The sequence below is a fragment of the Sylvia atricapilla genome, chromosome 8 (genome assembly GCF_009819655.1).
Source record: "Sylvia atricapilla isolate bSylAtr1 chromosome 8, bSylAtr1.pri, whole genome shotgun sequence".
Classification (NCBI taxonomy): domain Eukaryota; kingdom Metazoa; phylum Chordata; class Aves; order Passeriformes; family Sylviidae; genus Sylvia; species Sylvia atricapilla.
The window spans coordinates 867229-885224 of NC_089147.1; the positions used below are offsets into that span (position 1 = coordinate 867229).

At 54.4% G+C, this 17996-nt stretch overlaps 1 protein-coding gene across 1 annotated transcript in view; it reads left to right on the forward strand.

Annotated features, from left to right (window-relative positions):
- The first annotated feature begins 2280 nt into the window (after positions 1-2280).
- The window catches only part of TCERG1L (transcription elongation regulator 1 like), a 54009-nt gene continuing 38293 nt past the window's right edge, over positions 2281-17996 (forward strand). Inside the window, exons 1-5 of the mRNA XM_066323359.1 lie at positions 2281-2571; positions 3514-3668; positions 4216-4465; positions 5596-5776; positions 15373-15519. Of these exons, the coding sequence (XP_066179456.1) occupies positions 2281-2571; positions 3514-3668; positions 4216-4465; positions 5596-5776; positions 15373-15519 (1024 nt within the window). The remainder of the gene's footprint in view (positions 2572-3513; positions 3669-4215; positions 4466-5595; positions 5777-15372; positions 15520-17996) is intronic.

Below are 17996 nucleotides of genomic sequence, written 5' to 3' on the forward strand. Positions count from 1 at the left end.
GGTCGTGCCGGGATTCTGGGCGCTGTCGGCACCATCAGAGGCTCGAGGGTGCCGCAGGTGCACCTCGGGGCGTTCCAGGGATGCCTTTGGAGGGTGCTGAGGGATCTGGGATCTCTGTGGGCACCATTCCAAATTAAATGGATCCCGTGGATGGCTCCTGACCCTTCAGTCATTCATCAGCATCAAGGAGTTTGGTCATTACCCGATATTGTCTCACCAGACAACTGCAGCAGCAGGAGGAGAAGTGGTTAAGAATGTCCCTAGGGAGAGAAATCCATAATGTAGATATGAACAAAAGGGATGTCTCTTCGGAGTGCTCAGGCTCATTTTTCAGACTTAAAAATGAAGATGATGGGTCCAACCCCTTTGTTTCAGTGCTAAATTGGCTTGTTGGCCGCATGAAGTGCTCTCTGCAGTATTCCAGGTGTGCACCAGAGGTGACACTGATGAGCTCTCAGGTGCCTTTTTCCCCTCAGTGCATTCCAACCCAGCTCCTCGGGCATCACTGCACTTCACAGGGAACAGCCTTTCTTCTGTTTGTTGGGGTTTTTTTTGCTGTTGATTTTGTCGCTGTGTTTCTGTCCCTCTGCTCAGTCCCAATCACCAGGATGTGGGTTTGAGTTTTACAAACAGACACACACTAAAACGCTCGGCAGTGATGCTCCGTTCCTGTGATTCCCGTCGCCGTGTGCATCGCTCCGCTCCCCCTTTCCCGGTGTCTCTCGGGGTAATTACAGGCTGTGTGTTTCCCTGATCTCGTGTTTAGCCACAGATCATCATCATTTGATTCCAAAACTTCTCGGGTATTACCTTCACTAAGGTTATTTGCTGCCAGGGGAATCGAAACTCCCCTGCAACGGTTTTAAACTGCGAAGCTGAAACATTTGTGTGTTGTGTGAATTCAGGCTTGGCCCATTTTGACGTTATTCATCCCTTTAATTTTTTGCTGGAGCTGCTGGAAGCTGCGATGCCGTCAGCAGAGGCTTGCTCAGCTCCTTCATTTCACAGCAGGGAGGAGACGGCAGGAGAAACAAACCCACGGGTTGTAAGGGAAATAACCCACGGGCTGTGAGGGATGAACGGACAGGGTGTAAGGGGAGAAACCCTTGGGGTTGAAAGGGATAATCCTACGGGTTTTAAGTGATAAACCCACAGGTTTTAAGTGATAAACCCACAGGTTATAAGGGATAAACCCAGAGGTTGAATGGGATAAACCCATTGGGTTGTAAGGGATAAACCCAGGGGTTGTAAGGGGAAAACCTACAGATTGTAAGGGATAAACCCACAGGTTTTAAGAGAGAAACCCCAGAGGTTATAAGGGATAAGCCCATTGGGTTGTAAGGGAATAAACCTACAAGTTATAAGGGATAAACCCACGGGTTATAATGGATAAGCTCCCAGGTTATAAGGGATAAACCCGCGGGTTATAATGGATAAGCTCACAGGTTGTAAGTGATAAACCCACAGGTTGTTAGTGATAAACCTGTGGGTTATAAGGGAACACTGAGGGCCCTGAGTGACCTGGGCTGGGCTGGACAAGGGAGCTGCTCTCGAGCAGCAGTGGTGGCACCAGGCTCCTCTCCTCTTGTCTGCCAGGAAATTCATAGAACCCCGGACTGGTCTGGGTTGGAAGGGACCCTAAATCCCACCCCAGTGCCATGGCAGGGACACCTCCCACTGTCCCAGGTGCTCCAACCCCAGTGTCCAGCCTGGCCTTGGGCACTGCCAGGGATCCAGGGGCTGCTCTGGACACCCTGTGCCCCCGCTCACAGGGAGGAAATTCCTCCCCAATATCGCACCTAACCCTGTCCTCCGGCAGTTTAAATCCATTTCATCCCAGCCGTGGGATACCCGAACTCTGCTACTCCGATGCCGCGGCACTCGCCCGCCTGGGGAAGGGACACCGGGGGAAGGGGACACTGAGGGGCTCGGGAAGCTTTGGGGGCTCTGGTTCCTGGAGGATGACGAGGAGCTTGGGGACCTCTGGGTGATTTTAGCGCTGAGGGGGGCTCAGGGAACTTGGGGGTACCGGCTCAGCGCAGCCATCCCCCCGCGGGCAGAGGCTGTATGATTTTGGGGGGATGACGCCGAAAATCCCAGCGGGGGCTGCCCCGGCACCCGGTCCCTCCTTCTGGCCGTCCTTCCATCGCTCCGTCCCTCCCCCGGGCCGCTCCCCCCTCTCCGGGCGGAGCCTGCCCGCCGTGCCGCGGGCTCCGACTTGCGCCGGCCGGCGGAGGCGAGCGGAGCGCCGCGCTCCCGGCCCCGGGCCCGGCCCGGGCCATGCGGGAGGATGCTCCCGGCCGCCGCCCCTCGCCCTCCGCCGCTGCTGTGGCCACCGGCCGCCGAGCCCCCCGCTCCCCCCTGGGCCTGGGTACTGCCCGCGGCCGCGGGCTGCTCCGGGTGGGCGCTGCCGCCGCCGCCGGGGCTCCGCATCCTCCTCCTCCTCCTCCTCCGCCGCCGCCGCTGCTGCTGCCGGCCCCCGCGCTGCTGCGGCCCGGGCCGGGCTGGAGAGGCCCCGCGGAGCCCCCGCTGCTGCCGCTGCTGCCCGCCGAGCCGCTGCTGCACGGGCAGGTAAGGGCGGAGCCGCCGTGCGGGGACACAACTTTAGCGGAGCCGCTGCCCGGCACCGAGACCCCCGCCCGAGGTGGGACAGACCCCGCGGGGGCTCCTCGGGCTCTGCACCCTCCTTTGCCGAGCTCGGCATCCTTCCCTTCCCGAGCTCTGCATCTCTCCTTTCCCGGGCGCTGCATCTCTCCTTTCCCGGGTGCTGCATCCCTCCTTTCGCGGGTTACACGTCTCCCTTCCCAAGCTCTGCATCTTCTCTTCCCTGAGTTCTACATCTCCCTTCCCTGGGTTCTGCATCTCCCTTCCCTGGGTTCTGCATCTCCCTTCCCTGGGTTCTGCATCTCGCCTTCCCCAGGTTCTCCATCTCTCTTCCCCGGGCTCTGCATCCCTCCTTCCTGGGTTTCACATCCCTCTCCCTCGGGGTGCTGCATCCCTCCTTCCCTGGGTTCTGCATCCCTCCCTTCCCAGGCTCTCCGTCTCCCTTCCCAGGCTCTCCATCTCCCTTCCCCAGCTCTCCATCCCCTTCCCCAGCCCTGCATCCCCTTTCCCATCCCTCCATCCCCTTCCCCAGCCCTGCATCCCCTTTCCCATCCCTCCATCCCCTTTCCCATCCCTCCATCCCCTTCCCTATCCCTCCATCCCCTTTCCCAGCCCTCCATCCCCATCCCTCCATCCCCTTCCCTCCATCCCTTTCCCCGGGCTCTCCATCCCTTTCCCGATGCTCCGCTCCCCTCGGGCTCGGTCCCGGCCCCGCGTGTGTTGGAGCGCGGCGCTTCCAGCGGCTCTGGAAAGGTGCAGGGGGGATTTCTGCGGGAGCGAGGAGCTGCCCGGGGGATCCCTGCGGTGTGGCCGGGGTCTCTGCGGTGGGGCCGGGGGTCCCTGCGGTGGGTCGGGGGTCCCTGCGGTGGGGCCGGGGTCCCCGCTGGCCGCAGGATGCTCTCCCCGCAGACGCCGGCGGAACGGGAGCGATGCTCCGGCAGCCGGGGCAGCATCGGCGCGGAGCGTTCAGTGAATATTTATAAAGAGCAAAGTTTGGAGCCGTGTCACTGGAACCAGCGTGTCGCGCCAGCGCTCTCCCTGATGAATATTTCAATTATTAATCGGTGCCGGCAGCGGCGGAGCCTTCAGCCCGCTGTGCGCCCCTCGCAGCCCGGGGCTCGGAGCCCTGCGCACACTTTCACCTCGGCTTTAATGTGGCTTTTTGGTTTTTTTGGAGGGGTAGAACGAAGTAAAAATAAAGGCGAGCCGCGAGCGCTGTGGCTGGATTCCGTGTGATGATTTCCAGCCTTGCCGAGCTCGAGCGTCTCTTGTGGCTCGGGAGAAAACAGTCGGCGCTGCTCTAATGAAACGGGAGCATCAATTATTCCCCAGCGGGGGACCGCCCGGCCAACCTGCCGAGGTGCTTTTCTCTGCGAACCCGTTGGCCGGGCGGATTTAAATTGAGGAGAAAAACCAACAATAAAAGCCATTTCTGCCGTTTCCTTTGGCTCTCGGAGCGCATTTGCGGGCACGGTGCTGGAGCTTCGGTGCGAGCAGAGAAAGGCACCGCCGGGGCTGCGCTGCCCCAGGCTGCTGCTCTGGGCTTCTGGAACCACCCTCGTGGGGCGGAAAGGACATTCCTGCCATCTCCCCTGCTCCTCCTGCGCTTAGGGAATCGCGGATAACATCGCTTACTCAGGGGAAAAGCCTTCTAAGTCCTTCTCTCTCTTTTTTTTTTTTTTTTTTTTTTTTTTTTTTTTTTTTTTTCCCTCCGAAGTGGGTGTTTGGAGCTCCGTCGCCGGTGGTAGGATTTCCCCCTTCCTCCAGCGTGGAGTTTGTTCCCGTGCTGCCGCCCGCGTTCACGGCCGCGCTGCCGCCTCACAAGGGCTGGGTGGACACCAAGAGGCTGCCCAGCTGCAAGGTAAGAACCAGCCCGGGGCTGGGAGCGCTCTGGGACACCGCAGGGCTCGGGACACCGCAGGGCTCGGGACAAGGCTGCTGTGGCTGTGAGGGGCCGGAGTTTGCCGTGAAAACCCCGCGGGGGAGGAACGCTGCGAGGGGCAGGTGATGGAGCAGCGCTTAGAGCTTGGCTCTTCCCGAGGTTTAATGAGGCTAAAATGCCTTTAATTTTTATTCCTTTGGGTGGAATGTCTTCGTTTCCCTACGAGATGTGGTTCTGGGGTATTTCCATCTTCCCTTTCTCCCCGGTGTGGTGCTGGCAGAGCTGTGTCACCGTGGGCACTGCCACATCCCCGGTGCCAGGCTGGCCCTCGGGTCCCCTGTCCCCACCCCACCTCTGGTCCCCACATCTGCCCTTTGCCAGCTGAGTGCTGAACACCTGCGTTTGTGCCCCTGGCCCTCAGCTGGTTTTGTGCCTCTGTCCCTGAGCTGGGTTTGTGCTGCTGTCCCTCGCTGCTTTTGTCCCTCTGTCCCCCCTGTCCCTCTGTCCCCCCTGTCCCTCACTGGTTTTGTCCCTCTGTCCCTCACTGGTTCTGTCCCTCCCTGGTTCTGTCCCTCTGTCCCTCTGTCCCTCACTGGTTTTGTCCCCGCTGTCCCTCCCAGGTTCTGTCCCGCTGTCCCTCTGTCCCCACTGTCCCTCCCAGGTTCTGTCCCTCTGTCCCGCTGTCCCTCTGTCCCCACTGTCCCTCCCAGGTTCTGTCCCTCTGTCCCGCTGTCCCTCTGTCCCCACTGTCCCTCCCAGGTTCTGGCCCCCTGTCCCCGCTGTCCCCCAGCCCCGTGCCCTGGTTTGGGGTGGCTGCAGTCCCCGGTGTCCGTGGGCTCCCTCGCGGTGCCTGTGCCAGGCCAATGCTGCCTCAGGGATCCTTTCCCTCCCGTGCTGCTGCAGCAGCTGATGAGTCAAAGCCAATGAATTTTTAAGTGGTCGCTTCCCTCCAGCCTCAGCACGGAGGCAGCAGGAACCTGCTGAGGGAGGTCTGTCCCCAGCTGAGGCTCTGCCTGTTGAAATACTGAGTTAAAAATGCTTTATTGTCACTCGTATCCCTGAATTTGGCCTCTCACGCCGTAACCTTTTTCTCTCTCCTTGTTGCACAGATCTACCTGAACAATGCCTTTGGCCTGGACTCAGCCTGGCTCCAGCCTGAGGAGTCCAGGCTCTTCCAGGGGGCTGAGAAGCCTCTGCTGCTGACCAACCAAGTGGCCATGGCTGTGGCCAGGCCAGCTGCTGCCTCCAGGCCACTGCCCACGCTGCTGCTGGCCCCTCAGCTGCTCCCAGGTGAGTGCGTGTAGGCGGAGCCACAGAGGCTGGGACAAGGAATTCTGCCCACCTGGATATTCCAGAACACGTGGGTTTATTGCAGGGCCGTGGGTAAAAGGGTCCTGCCTTCAGCCACCAGCCTGGGCTGGAGGGGAGTCCCAAAGAGAGAGGGAGAGAGAACAGCAGGGGGAGAGCTGAGAGAGAGCAAAGGGCAGGGGGAGAGAGCAGGAGAGAGCAAGAGCAGGGGGAAGAGGAAGGGTGAGAGTTAAGAGGAGAGGTAAGAGTAAGAGTTAAGAGTTAAGAGTTAAGAGAGTTAAGAGAGCGAGGTCCTTGTTACAATCCATTATATCTCCTTTTGTGATGAATATTCTAATTTTCAGTGACCAACCAACACAAGACACAAAATCTTATAGAATCTACATACAGCCTATAAGAACTACTATATCACCATACTGTGTTATATTTTAAACTCTAAAAACTACTCTTTAGACTTCTGTTTTGCTGCATTGACCTTTGGATCCCTGAGCCAGCAGAAAGAGATTGTTCAATCCAAAGGGATTCTCCTTCAGCCAGACCATTGTTTTCAGGTTCTATAGGAACTAAGACTCAGTATCCTACAACTCAAAGTCAGCTTTCATTTCTATTTCCATTATAGGTTTCATATTTTCAGAATCTTTTGCTAAGCAATCATATTGATAAGGTTTCCCTGATTCATCTTCCCCGACAAGTGGGCACATCAATTCTTCAGTGCTTGCCTCTTTCTCAGTGGTTTGCCCTCAGTGCACACGTCCCAGAGGGGCAGAGCTGCTCTCCAAAGCAAAGGTTCCCATCCGTGCAGCTGCAGGTCCCTTGCTGGAGCACAGCCTGGATGATTCAGCCTCTGAGTGGCTCTGAGAGGAGGAAAAAAGCCCTGTGGAATTGTAGCAGATTGTGCCAGGCTGTTCTGTCGCTGCCTGCTGACCTCTGCAAGCGAGGGACCATCCACTCCCCACCCACTGAGGTTATTTTTCAGACAAGAAATCGCTGACAGCCTCAGTGATTCTGTGGTTCTGTGGCCCAGCCCAGAACAGGGCTGTGCTGGCTGCTCATTTCCAGAGTGTGCTGGGCTCTGTGCAGACAGCCAGCAGGAGAGAGGAGCACTGGATCCAGCATCTCCTTAAGGCTCAGTCCTTTGTGAAACGCATTCCATCAATCTGCATAACCGAGGAGAAGAACTGGAAGTTATAAATATAAATATGAGCTGTGTAAATATCCTGTGATGCTTTAGGTAACTGAGATTTATACCTGGAAAAGGACGTTTATCCTCGGGCAAGAGCAGACCACGCATTCCAGCAGGGCTCAATCTCTGTTTTGTCACTGCAGGAGTCAATTAAAATAGCAGCTCTGTACAGGAGGTGGAGGAGAAAAGTGCCACTGATGTTTCAGCCCCTAACTACAATCTTAAACTGGGAATTAGCTGAAGAATAAGAGCAAAGAATAAACTGGGAATTAGGAGAACTGCTGCCGGTTGTTGCTGCCTTCCTCAGGGGCGAGGTGCTGTCCCTGGGGCTGAGAGCAGAGCTCCCCTTCCCCTGGGCTCTGCCAAGGGCAGTTTGTGTTCCAGAGCTGTGCAGAGCCCAGCACGTTGTGTCTGCCATCAGTGCTGGGTTCAGACTGTGCTGGAGGAGCTCCTGGGCTCATTTGGCAGCCTGATGAATTAGCAGGGGATGTCCTGGCACGGGTTGGCCCCTTCAGGCTGTAGTTTGGTGTTTGGCAGAGCTGTGGCTCAGCTGTCCTCTCCTCTCCTCTGCCAGCCCTGCCCAGGGCTCTGTGGGGAAAGCCTGCTATTAACCCACTCCCGTTTATTAGAGGATTTATTGGTATTTATGACACACTGAAGCAGCTGCATGCCTGGGCAAACCCAGGGTGGGTGTGCTGCTGAGGGAGGGCAGCCCCAGCCCCTCCTCTTTCTGCACCTTGAGAAGACCTCGGTATTTGAAAACAGTTCAGTGTTTTCAAGGTGCACAAGCCTGTTTTATCACCTGCAGAAGGGCAGATAGAAGGCAAGAGCGTTCCTGGGAGCAGCTCAGGGACAGGGACAGGGGCAGTGGCAGCCTGGTGCCACCCCCAGGAGGGGAAGGGTCTGCTCCCCCTGCAGAGTGCACATGCCATGGCACTGTGCTCAACCCCCAGTCATCTCAGTGAATGGTGGGATCGCTGAATCCTGGAATGGTTTGGGTGGGAAAGGACTTTAAATCCCCCCAGTGCCACCCCTGCCATGGCAGGGACACCTCCCACTGTCCAAGGTGCTCCAACCCCAATGTCCAGCCTGGCCTTGGGCACTGCCAGGGATCTGCTCTGGGCACCCTGTGCCAGGGCCACTCAAGAATTCCTCCCCATCCTTCTTGAGATGTTGAGGAAGGACTCCAGAGCTCGTGTGGCCATTCCTGCAGGCTGTCCCCATCCCTGTCCTGCAGCCACATCCAGCAGCTGCTGCTCCAGGTGCTCTGTCAGCGCTGGGACCATTTCCTACGGAAAATCTGCACTTCATGTGCCGAGTCATAAAACTCCTGGGAGCAAATTGCTCAGCCAAGTGGGATAAAGGGGAAGCTGAGCAGGTTCCTGCACGAGATTCGATCCAGGAGGTGCTCTGCCTTCCCCAGGTATCAGTAGTGACAGAATTGTTTTCTCAGTGCAGCTGCAGCCCTGCTCAGATAAAGGAGTGAGCACACACTGAGGCTGGCCGAGGCTCATGTGCACAATTTAACAGCTGCAGCTCCAGGGTTTCTGCAGAGAGAGAAGAGGGGTTTCTGGAGGGAAGGAGCAGTGCTTCTGTGAGGGAATGATCAGTATTTGTGTGAAGGAATGATCAGTATTTCTGTGAGGGAATAATCAGTATTTCTGTGAGGGAATGATCAGGATTTCTGTGAAGGAATGATCAGTATTTGTGTGAAGGAATGATCAGTATTTGTGTGAAGGAATGATCAGTGTTTCTGTGAAGGAATGATCAGTATTTGTGTGAAGGAATGATCAGTATTTGTGTGAGGGAATGATCAGTATTTCTGAGAGGGAATGATCAGTATTTGTGTGAAGGAATGATCAGTATTTCTGTGTGGGAATGATCAGTGTTTCTGTGAGGGAATGATCAGTATTTGTGTGAAGGAATGATCAGTGTTTCTGTGAAGGAATGATCAGGATTTCTGTGAAGGAATGATCAGTATTTCTATGAAGGAATGATCAGTATTTCTGTGTGGGAATGATCAGATTTCTGAGAGGGAATGATCAGTGTTTCTGTGAAGGAATGATCAATATTTCTGAGAGGGAATAATCAGTATTTGTGTGCTCAGGGCTGGCCAGTGCCCTGTGCCACCTGAGCAAACCATTAGAACACCTTTGCAGGAGCTCCTTTTCTCTGGGGTTTCTTTCGGGATAAAGATGCTAACTGGGACAAGTCACAGGACTATCAGTTCTTAGGAAGTTGTCAGTGAACTTCAGATATCTTTTTCTGGAATGCTAAAAAAAAATAATTGAGAAGAAACAACAGTGGATCTGTGGGAAATGGAATTGTGGAGGATTCCCAAAGGCTGATAGAAAGAACACATAATGTCCATCTGTGTGCAAACTCTAAGATAAGAAATGCTGACTGAGAGAGGCCACGGGACAGGACAGACAGTGCTGAGAGGGAAATGGGACTGGAAACAAGTTTCAGAGGATGGCCTTGCAAACACCCTGGACACTTTGGAGAAACAGAACTGGGAAAGGTGCAATGGGTCCTGCTACAATGTGGGACATCCCAAGGAGAGGAATATTTCCATCCTTCCCATCCAGGCCTTTTCCCTGTCCTCACCCCAGTGTCCTTACAGAACCTGTGTCAGCCCTGGCACTGACCCTCAGCTACACCCTGAGCACAAAAGGTCTGCTTTGCTGGGCAATCCCTGGCAAATTATTACCTTGATCCGTAAACTTAATTACTTAGCTAATTCTTGTGTCATTAGGTTTATGGATTAAATAGGGCTGCTCTCTGCTGTGCCTGGGTTCTGTTCTCCCATGAACACACGAGCCAGGGCCTCTGACCTTGGCTGTGTTTCCTAAACACCAGCTCCGTGTTTGAAGCACATCTCCATTTACAAGCACTCGGGTTTTGGCTTCCCAAATTGGATTATTTTGTATTTCAGAGCGTGTGCTGGGGCTCCCTGTGTGGGGACAGGGAGTGGCACAGCAGGGCCCCTTCATGGCCCTGAAAAGCCACCCCAGCTCTCTCAATCTCTCTTTGTTGGAGCATTGAGGCGCTGCCAAGCCGGGCTTTATTCGGGCTGGCAGCGCCTTTAACCACAGAGGCGCAAAGGTGAAAGGTTAAAGGTTAAAGTTTTTGTTTTGCTCATTAATTCTGTGTTCATTTGGTGCTTTCCCTGTCACCTGCCCAAATCCAGAGCCCCTTTGGGCGCAGTTTGGTTTTGATTTCCACCTTGAACTACAGGAATAAAGCAGCCAGCGGTGTCCTTATGGGCAGGTCGGTGGCTCTGACCTTTCCCTGCCTGACCCTGGGATAGGGGCTCCTGGGGGGTCAATCCAGCTCTCCTGGGCTGGCTCTGGGCAAACAGCGAGGGGGGATTATTGCAGAGGGAGCCGGGCTGCTCCGGGCACTCCCCAGGGGTACAGTGGCACTGCAGGGCTCCCTCCTCCCTGGGGAAACAGGACATCAGGGGAGCAGGGACATGAGGAGAGAGGGACATCCCTTGGTGTGTGTGTTTTCCCTTTCCAGGGTGTTGGTGTGTGTGTTTCCCTTTCCAGCACTATTGGTGTGTTTGTTTTCCCTTTCCAGGCTGTTGGTGTGTGTGTTTTCCCTTTCCAGGGTGTTGGTGTGTGTGTTTTCCCTTTCCAGCACTATTGGTGTGTCTGTTTTCCCTTTCCAGGGTGTTGGTGTGATTGTTTTCCCTTTCCAGGGTGTTGGTGTGTTTGTTCTCCTTTGTAGGATATCCCTGTGTCTGTTGCCTTTTTCAGGGCTATCCCTGTGTTTCCTTTTGCAGTAGGACATCCCTGTGGTTGATTCCCTTTGTGGAATATCCCTGTGTTTGTTTTCCTTTCCAGGGCTATTTCCTTTGCAGTGGGATATCCCTGTGTGTGTTCCCCTTTTGTGGGATATCCCTGTGTTTCCTTTTGTGGGATATTCTTGTGTGTGTTTCCTTTTGTGGGATATCCCCATGTTTCCCTTTGTGGGATATCCCTGTGTTTCCCTTTTGTGGGATATCCCTGTGTTTCCTTTTGTGAGATATCCCCGTGTTTCCCTTTGCATTATATCAGGGGTTTTAGAGGGGTTTTTTTGGGAACTCTAAACACAGCCAAAGGCTCAGGATGAGAAAGGAGATTTTTTTTTTATTCCACACGAGGTGAAAGCTTTCCACAGATCTGAATTTCTCACTGTCACCTGCACAGACCCTCGTGTCTCACACAGCACATCACCTCCCTCGTGCAGAAACTTCCACCCAGCACGTGTCACTGTCCCTGCCTGTGCCCTTTGGGGTGATGTCCCCCACCCGGGTTTAGCCAGGCTCAGCTCAGGCTCACAGAAGCCCAGCTCAGGGAAGAGGTGCCAGGTCCCCTCAGGCCACTGCTGAAGGGTTGTAAAGCACAAACTCTGCCGGTAACCAGCCAGCAGCAGCTGTTTGGCACAGCTGGGAACATCTGGCTGCAGTCAGAGGGGCTTTGAGAGTGACAGTGGCACCGTCGGGCTCCGTCTGCAGCTGAGGTCAAAGGGAGGGACAGAGAATTCTGCCTCAAGTCCTGGAGACTTAAACTGCAGAGAATCCCACTTCAAAACAGTGAAAAACCTGCCTAAAGATTAGCTTAAAGACGAAGAGAATCTGACTTAAAAATCCTGAAAATTCTACTTAAAGACATCAGAGCTTCAAGATGCAGAAAATACAGAAAATCCTCTTAAAAATACAGACAATTCTGGTTAAAGCCATCAGCTGGGCTGGGGAGGGTCTGAGGGACTGGGGAGGGTCTGAGGGGCTGGGTGCAAGCACAGAATTCCCTCCAGGAGACTTTGGCAGCTCCTGTTTCAGCAGGACCGGTGCCAGGTCATGATGATGATGGTAGTTTTTGGGACAGGAACACTGGCAGTGCCCATCCCTGGAGGTGTCCCCGGGATCCCTGGAGGTGGCACTCAGGTGGGGACAAGGTGGGGATGGGGCACTGCTGGGACTCCATGGTCCTTTTCCAGCCTCAGTGACTCTGGGATTCCAAGGATGAGGTTTCACGTCCCTGCCCTACCGTGACCTGCCAAAACCAGATCTGGGCAAAACACCATTGCTAGAAAAAAAAAAAAATATATCCTGCTTTTCCACCCTCCTTGGAACATCAGTGATGGCATTTCACTCCTCTTTCCGTGGCGTTTGACTCTTGAAATCCCCACTGCAAATGCGGGGGGATTAATGGTAACTCTAAACCCCTTTCAAGGGCTTTTGGAGAAAACCTCTCAGCACGATGTGGGGCTGGAGGCCCCCAGCTCTCAGGGAGCCCTGGGGCAGCTCTCGGGGGCTCTGTGCTGTGTTTGGGGGGGATGAACTGTGTTTGGGGTGTGCTGTTGAGCTGGGCCAGAGCAGGACCACGCTGACCCCTGCCCTAAAACCACAGGAATTATTCTGCGGGAGAGAAGGAGAGGGAACTTCATCAAAGGAAGGGAAAACCACCCAAACCTCCCTTTGAGCTGAGTGATGAAACTTTGATAAGGGCGCTGATGAAAGTTTCATGAGGAAGCCCAGCTCCAGGAGCATTGCTCATCGCGGGCTCCGGCTGCCCAGGCTCACATTATTTTCCTGTTTTCCTGCCCTCTGTGGGGAAATCACATCCTCCTCTCCAGAAGAAAAGAATCAAATGAGAAGTAAACAAGGTTTCTGCTCGTGTGCCCTGCAGGAAGGCACAGAACAGCCGTGTTTGCACACAGTATTACTTTCCACGGGAGCTGCAGGAGAGTTTTAGTGGGTTTTTCCCGGCAGCAGACAGCTGGAATTGGGAATGAGCACAGGCTCTTGCAGGTCTGGAGTTTGACCTCACTGAAGGGCTGTTCCACTTCCCAGGTGAATGCACAATGAGCTTGTAGTTAACACTTGGATTGGCTGGACGCTGATACTATTTTATTTTATTTTATTTTATTTTATTTTATTTTATTTTATTTAAATTTTCGCTGTCGGTCTGGCAGAAAAATCCCTTTTCATTTCTCCATTGCTGAACGATCAAAACTTCAATATTTGTGGGGTTTTTTTGGCCTCTGTGCCTGTTGCTCAGTGCATCTGCAGGTGCTCCTTGGCACGGAGGAATAATGACTGGAGAGATAATGTGCAGTGAAAATGTTAAACTTCTGTTTGGCCAACGCAGGGCTTGTTTTATGGGGAAATAATTGTTTTTAAAGGGCTGGGACAAAGCTGGGAGACCATCCCCTGATGCTGTGAGCTCATCTGAGCTCCCTGTGGTGAGTCTCCCACCTGGAGCTGTGGTAGGGGAGCTGCATCCCACAATCCCCCTCCCCAAACTCCCATTCCCTGTTTTCCCTGCTGGGGAACAGAGTGAAAAGGGCCTGGAGTGAGGAGTGGGATCAGAGGGGGATTTGTGGAGCCCACTTGTCTCCCACTGCCTGCAGGATCTGAGAGCTTGGCTGGGTGCTGTAATAAGCTGATGATTGCTTAATTTTTGATTCCCGAGCTCAGCGTGGAGGGAGGAACAGCTGCTGTTTGTCAGATTTGCTTTGCTCCTCCGGAGTTTGATGACTCCTGTTCTTGTTTATTTAACATCATTAGGCAAGATGGGGCTCTGAAGGTCTTCCCTGCCGCTGTCAGGCTGGGGAGGGAACGGGGCTGAAGGATGTCTGAGTTTGGGACATTCCTGGGCTCCACTGGCAGTGCCCAGGGAAGTTTGGATCCCCATCCCTGGAGGGTCCCAGTGATTCCTGGAGGTGGCACTGAGAGCTCTGGGCTGGGGGTGGGACACAGGGGGACTCCCTGGGCTGGGAGGGCTTTTTCCAGCCTCAGGGATTCCATGAAGTGCCCTGCTGAGATTTTGGGATGAAGGAGATGTGAGGCAGAGCTTGTCAAGCGCAGGGATTTGTGTGCAGGACACAGGAGAGCAGCCAGGCAGGTGAGGGAGCAGTGGGGGCTTAATATAGCAAGGAATAAATTCAGATTTGGCATCAGACGAAGTTACACTTAGGAAAGCTGAGAATAATTGTGTTCCTTGTGCTCAAATATTTGACTTTTTATGAAGTTTTTTCATTTAAATTTAATAACTCCGCACAGTTTGTGTGTGAGTCACTGCTGCCTTGTCCCTCCGGGTCCTGGGGATGTGTTCATATCTGTGGGGTTTAATGGCTGAAAACGCTCCAGCCACGAGCCGAGGCCTTGGAATCACAATTAGCAAAGGGACTCTGGGAGTCCTGTGGAAATATCTCAGTCACAGATCGCCGGGGCTGGAGGGGACCTCTGGAGATGCCCCAGCCCAGGCCCGTGCCCAGGCAGGGGCACCTGCGGCAGGTGACACGGGAACGTGTCCGGGAGGGTTTGGAACGGCTCTGGGGAGGGAGAGCCCCGCCCCTCCCCGGGCAGCTGGCCCAGGGCTCTGCCCCTCCGTGGGGAGAAGTTGTGTCTCACCCGGGGCTGGAACTCGCCGTGGTTTGGTTCGTGCCCATTGCTCCTTGTCCCGTCTGTGGCACCGTCCTCTGGCAGCCCTTGGGGACACTGGTGTGCATTGCTGGGATCCCCCGGAGCCTTCCCTTCCCCAGCCCGGCCAGGCCCAGCTCCCACAGGCTCTCCTCATCCCGGGGCTGCTCCAGCCCCAAAATGACCTCGGTGGCCTCCGCTGGACCCTCTCCAGGGGCTCCTTGACCTTCTACAGGGCACAGGGACAGGAGCAGAGGGAACGGCCTCAGGCTGGGCCAGGGCAGGCTCAGGGTGGGCAGCAGCAGGAATTTCCCCAGGGAAAGGGAGCTCAGGCCTTGGCAGTGCCCAGGGAGGTTTGGATCCCATCCCTGGAGTGTCCCAGGAATTCCTGGGGTGGCACTGAGAGCTCTGGGCTGGGGACAGGGTGGGGATGGGGCACAGGGTGGATTTGATGATCCTGGAGGTGATTTCCAACCTCAGGGGTTCTGTGGAATGACTGAAAATGCTCTGTGTTTTGTCCAAGAAAGGCTGAGCGTAGAGCAGAAAGCAGAATTAACTCTGCCATGGGCAGGGAGCTGGTGCTGCTTCCCATGGAACGTCCTGGTTCACTCCTGGAAAACGTTTTGGCTGTTCAGGAGCATTTTACAGGAGGAACCAAAGGAGGGGAAGAAAAATCCAAGAAAAGTAGAATTACCTGAAAAGTAAGATGTAGGATTTCCCTGATTTAGTTTTTCCTTGGTCAGGATTTAGCCTTGATGTCCCTTCAGGTCCTTTCCCAATGTAAATAACTCTGTGTTTCTGTGACTGCTGAACTCTGGAGCCCAGAGCTGAGCACAGCAAACAGAAACCCACCCCACATCACCTGGGGTCTCTCTGAGGGGACAGCCAGCCCCAGCTGGGACTTGCTCCATGCTGTGTCACCCCTCAGAGGTGCCACAGCCTGCCCTGTGCTGCAGCTCACCCCCGTGTCTCTCTCTCCCACAGGTGGTGGCCAGACCAGCCTTAAAGCAGTGGGTGGCACCCAGAGCGTGGCCCTGGTGTCCCTGGAGCCCGAGGGGCGCAGCCTGCAGCCCTGCCACCTCCTCACCCTGTCCCCCATCAAGGTGCCGCTCCTGGCCTCGCCCTTCCCAGGTAAGGGCCCTGCCGTGGGGCAGCCCACGGGGGTCAGGGGGGGTGCTGCTGGATGTGGGGTGACGTTTGGGGCGTTCTGTGTGGCGGGAGTGTGTTCAGAGTCTGGCCCTGTGGCATCCAGGGGCACTGGATGAACTGAGTTGGTTCCTCCCTCACCGCAGCCCTGGTTTGTGCCTGAGGCGGTTTGGTTTTCCGAATTTCCTTCCCCAGGGGATTTTCTGTAAACAGGAGAAGTGTTTTTGTAGCTGTACCTTTGTTTTCATCCCTTTCCCCAGGAGGGACTTCTCCTTGATGTCCCTGTGCTCTGACCAATGGCAGTGAAGGGGCTTGTCTTTGTGCCACCAACCAAATCAGTCTGTGTGAAATGGTATAAAAGGGAGACACAGCCCAACAGTAAAAGAGTCATTTCCAGCCTTCTGAATCTCGAAGTCTGTGTCACTGTGGTATAAACCAGCATCACCTCATCTCGGGGCATCCTTTGGGAGACCTTCTGTGAGCCCGACCAGCCCAGCCTGGGCTGAAATGGGCACCCACACAGGCTCTGCCCAACGTGGGACAGTGTCTGACGGAGTCCTGAGCAGGTTCTGTGCAATTTTAGAGTTAAAACGTGCTGGGAGAGCACAGCCTGGTCTTCTCCCAGAGGCTGAGGTGTGGTCACTGCCTGGAAACGTGGGAAAATCTCTCTTTTCTGGCTGTTGAGAAAAATCTCTCTTTTCTGGCTGTTGAGAAAAACCTCTCTTTTCTGGCTGTCGGGAAAATTCTCTGGGTTTTGGATGTTGAGTGAACCCTTTCTGAAGGGGGGAGCTGAGGAGGTGCTGGTGCTGCTTGTCACTGCTCTTGGATGCTTGAGGCTATTTTTAGAACAGTTATCTGCCAATTAAGTTAAACACACAAGAGGCAGGGACCCCTGCAGAGGGGCAGGGACCCCTCTGTGGTGTCCTTGCCTGGGCAGGTCCAGAGCTGCCAAAAGGGCTCTGGAGGGGCTGGGTGCAGTCAGGGGAAAAGCAGGCACAGAAACCCCAAATCCAGCCTGGGCTCCATCCCACACCCGCTGTTTGGGATGAGGCTGTGGCCAGAGGTGATGGGACAGGGGGAGGCTTCACACTGCAGCATTAGATGGGACTGGGAAGGAATTCTGTGGGGGATCAGAGGGGGTTTTCCTGATGTGACCTAAAAAGTGACCCTGCGGTTAATGACCTGTGACCTTGGAATTAATGACCTGTGACCTCGGGGTTAATGACCTGTGACCTCTGAATTAATGACCTGTGACCTCAGGCTTAATGACCTGTGACCTTGGAATTAATGACCTATGACCTCAAGGTTAATGACCTGTGACCTCTGAATTAATGACCTGTGACCTCAGGCTTAATGACCTGTGACCTTAGAATTAATTACCTATGACCTCAAGGTTAATGACCTGTGATCTCGGGGTTAATTAATGACCTGTGACCTCGGGGTTAATGAGCTGTGACCTCTGGGTTAATGACCTTCCCACATTCCCCTTGTCTAAAGCTGATGAAAGGCCACGGGCACACAGCAACAATGAACTTAAACCTCCTCCAATGAAGTTATTTGCAGCCTCAGTCTCTGTGTTTATTGGTGCCTGGGAGGCTGAGCACTGTGTGTGTGTGATTATCCCAGTTAATTGATTATCCCCTGTTAATTGATCCTGTAAGAGATCAGTGTCCTGTTCCTGCCTTGTGCAGCCCTCTGTCTCCAGTCCCAGGGATTTGCTCCATCAATAGCCTTAGGAGTGAATATTTATCGGTTTGGACCTTTGATTATGGTGACTTTTGCAGCCTTGCAATTAATTCCTGCGGCCTAATTAACACCCTGGGGAGCAGCAGGGTGGTAACACGGGGTGGGGGGTGTGGGAAGGGCACAGGGCAGGTCAGGATCCAGACTCTGCTGCTTTTCCACCCTCAGGGAGGAAATTCCTCAGGATTCCCCTGAAGCAAATCCCCAGGAATTTAGGGGAACTGAGAGGTCCTACACAATGCAGCAGGCATTTTTAAAAAAATCGGTTTTTAATACAATAATTTTACATTTTGTGAAGGAAATCCAGCAGCAAAGCTCTGAGAGAGCAGGAGATATTTAGGGGATTGAAAGCCCCACGTGCAGCCCTTCCCTGCAGGATGCTGTGGGGGATCCCAGCTCCATCCCTGGCAGTGGGGCTGGGAGGTGCTGCCTGCTGCACTCACTGCTGCTCTGGGGGTTATTCTGTCGCTGTGCTGAGCTCAGAAAAACTTGTAATGATGGAATAAACGTGTGGCAGAGAAGCAGCCATTAAAGGCCTGGGTTTAATAGCAACATAAAATGCTGTTTTATATGGAATAAAAAGCTGCAGCTTGAGGAACCTGTCCATGGGATGATGTGTGGCTGGAAAGGCTCCAGCTCAGGCTCTGTGCAGCGAGAGGGGCCCCACATTTCTGTGCTCTCTGCTCCCACAGCACTGAGGGGAACAGAGGAGGTTCCAG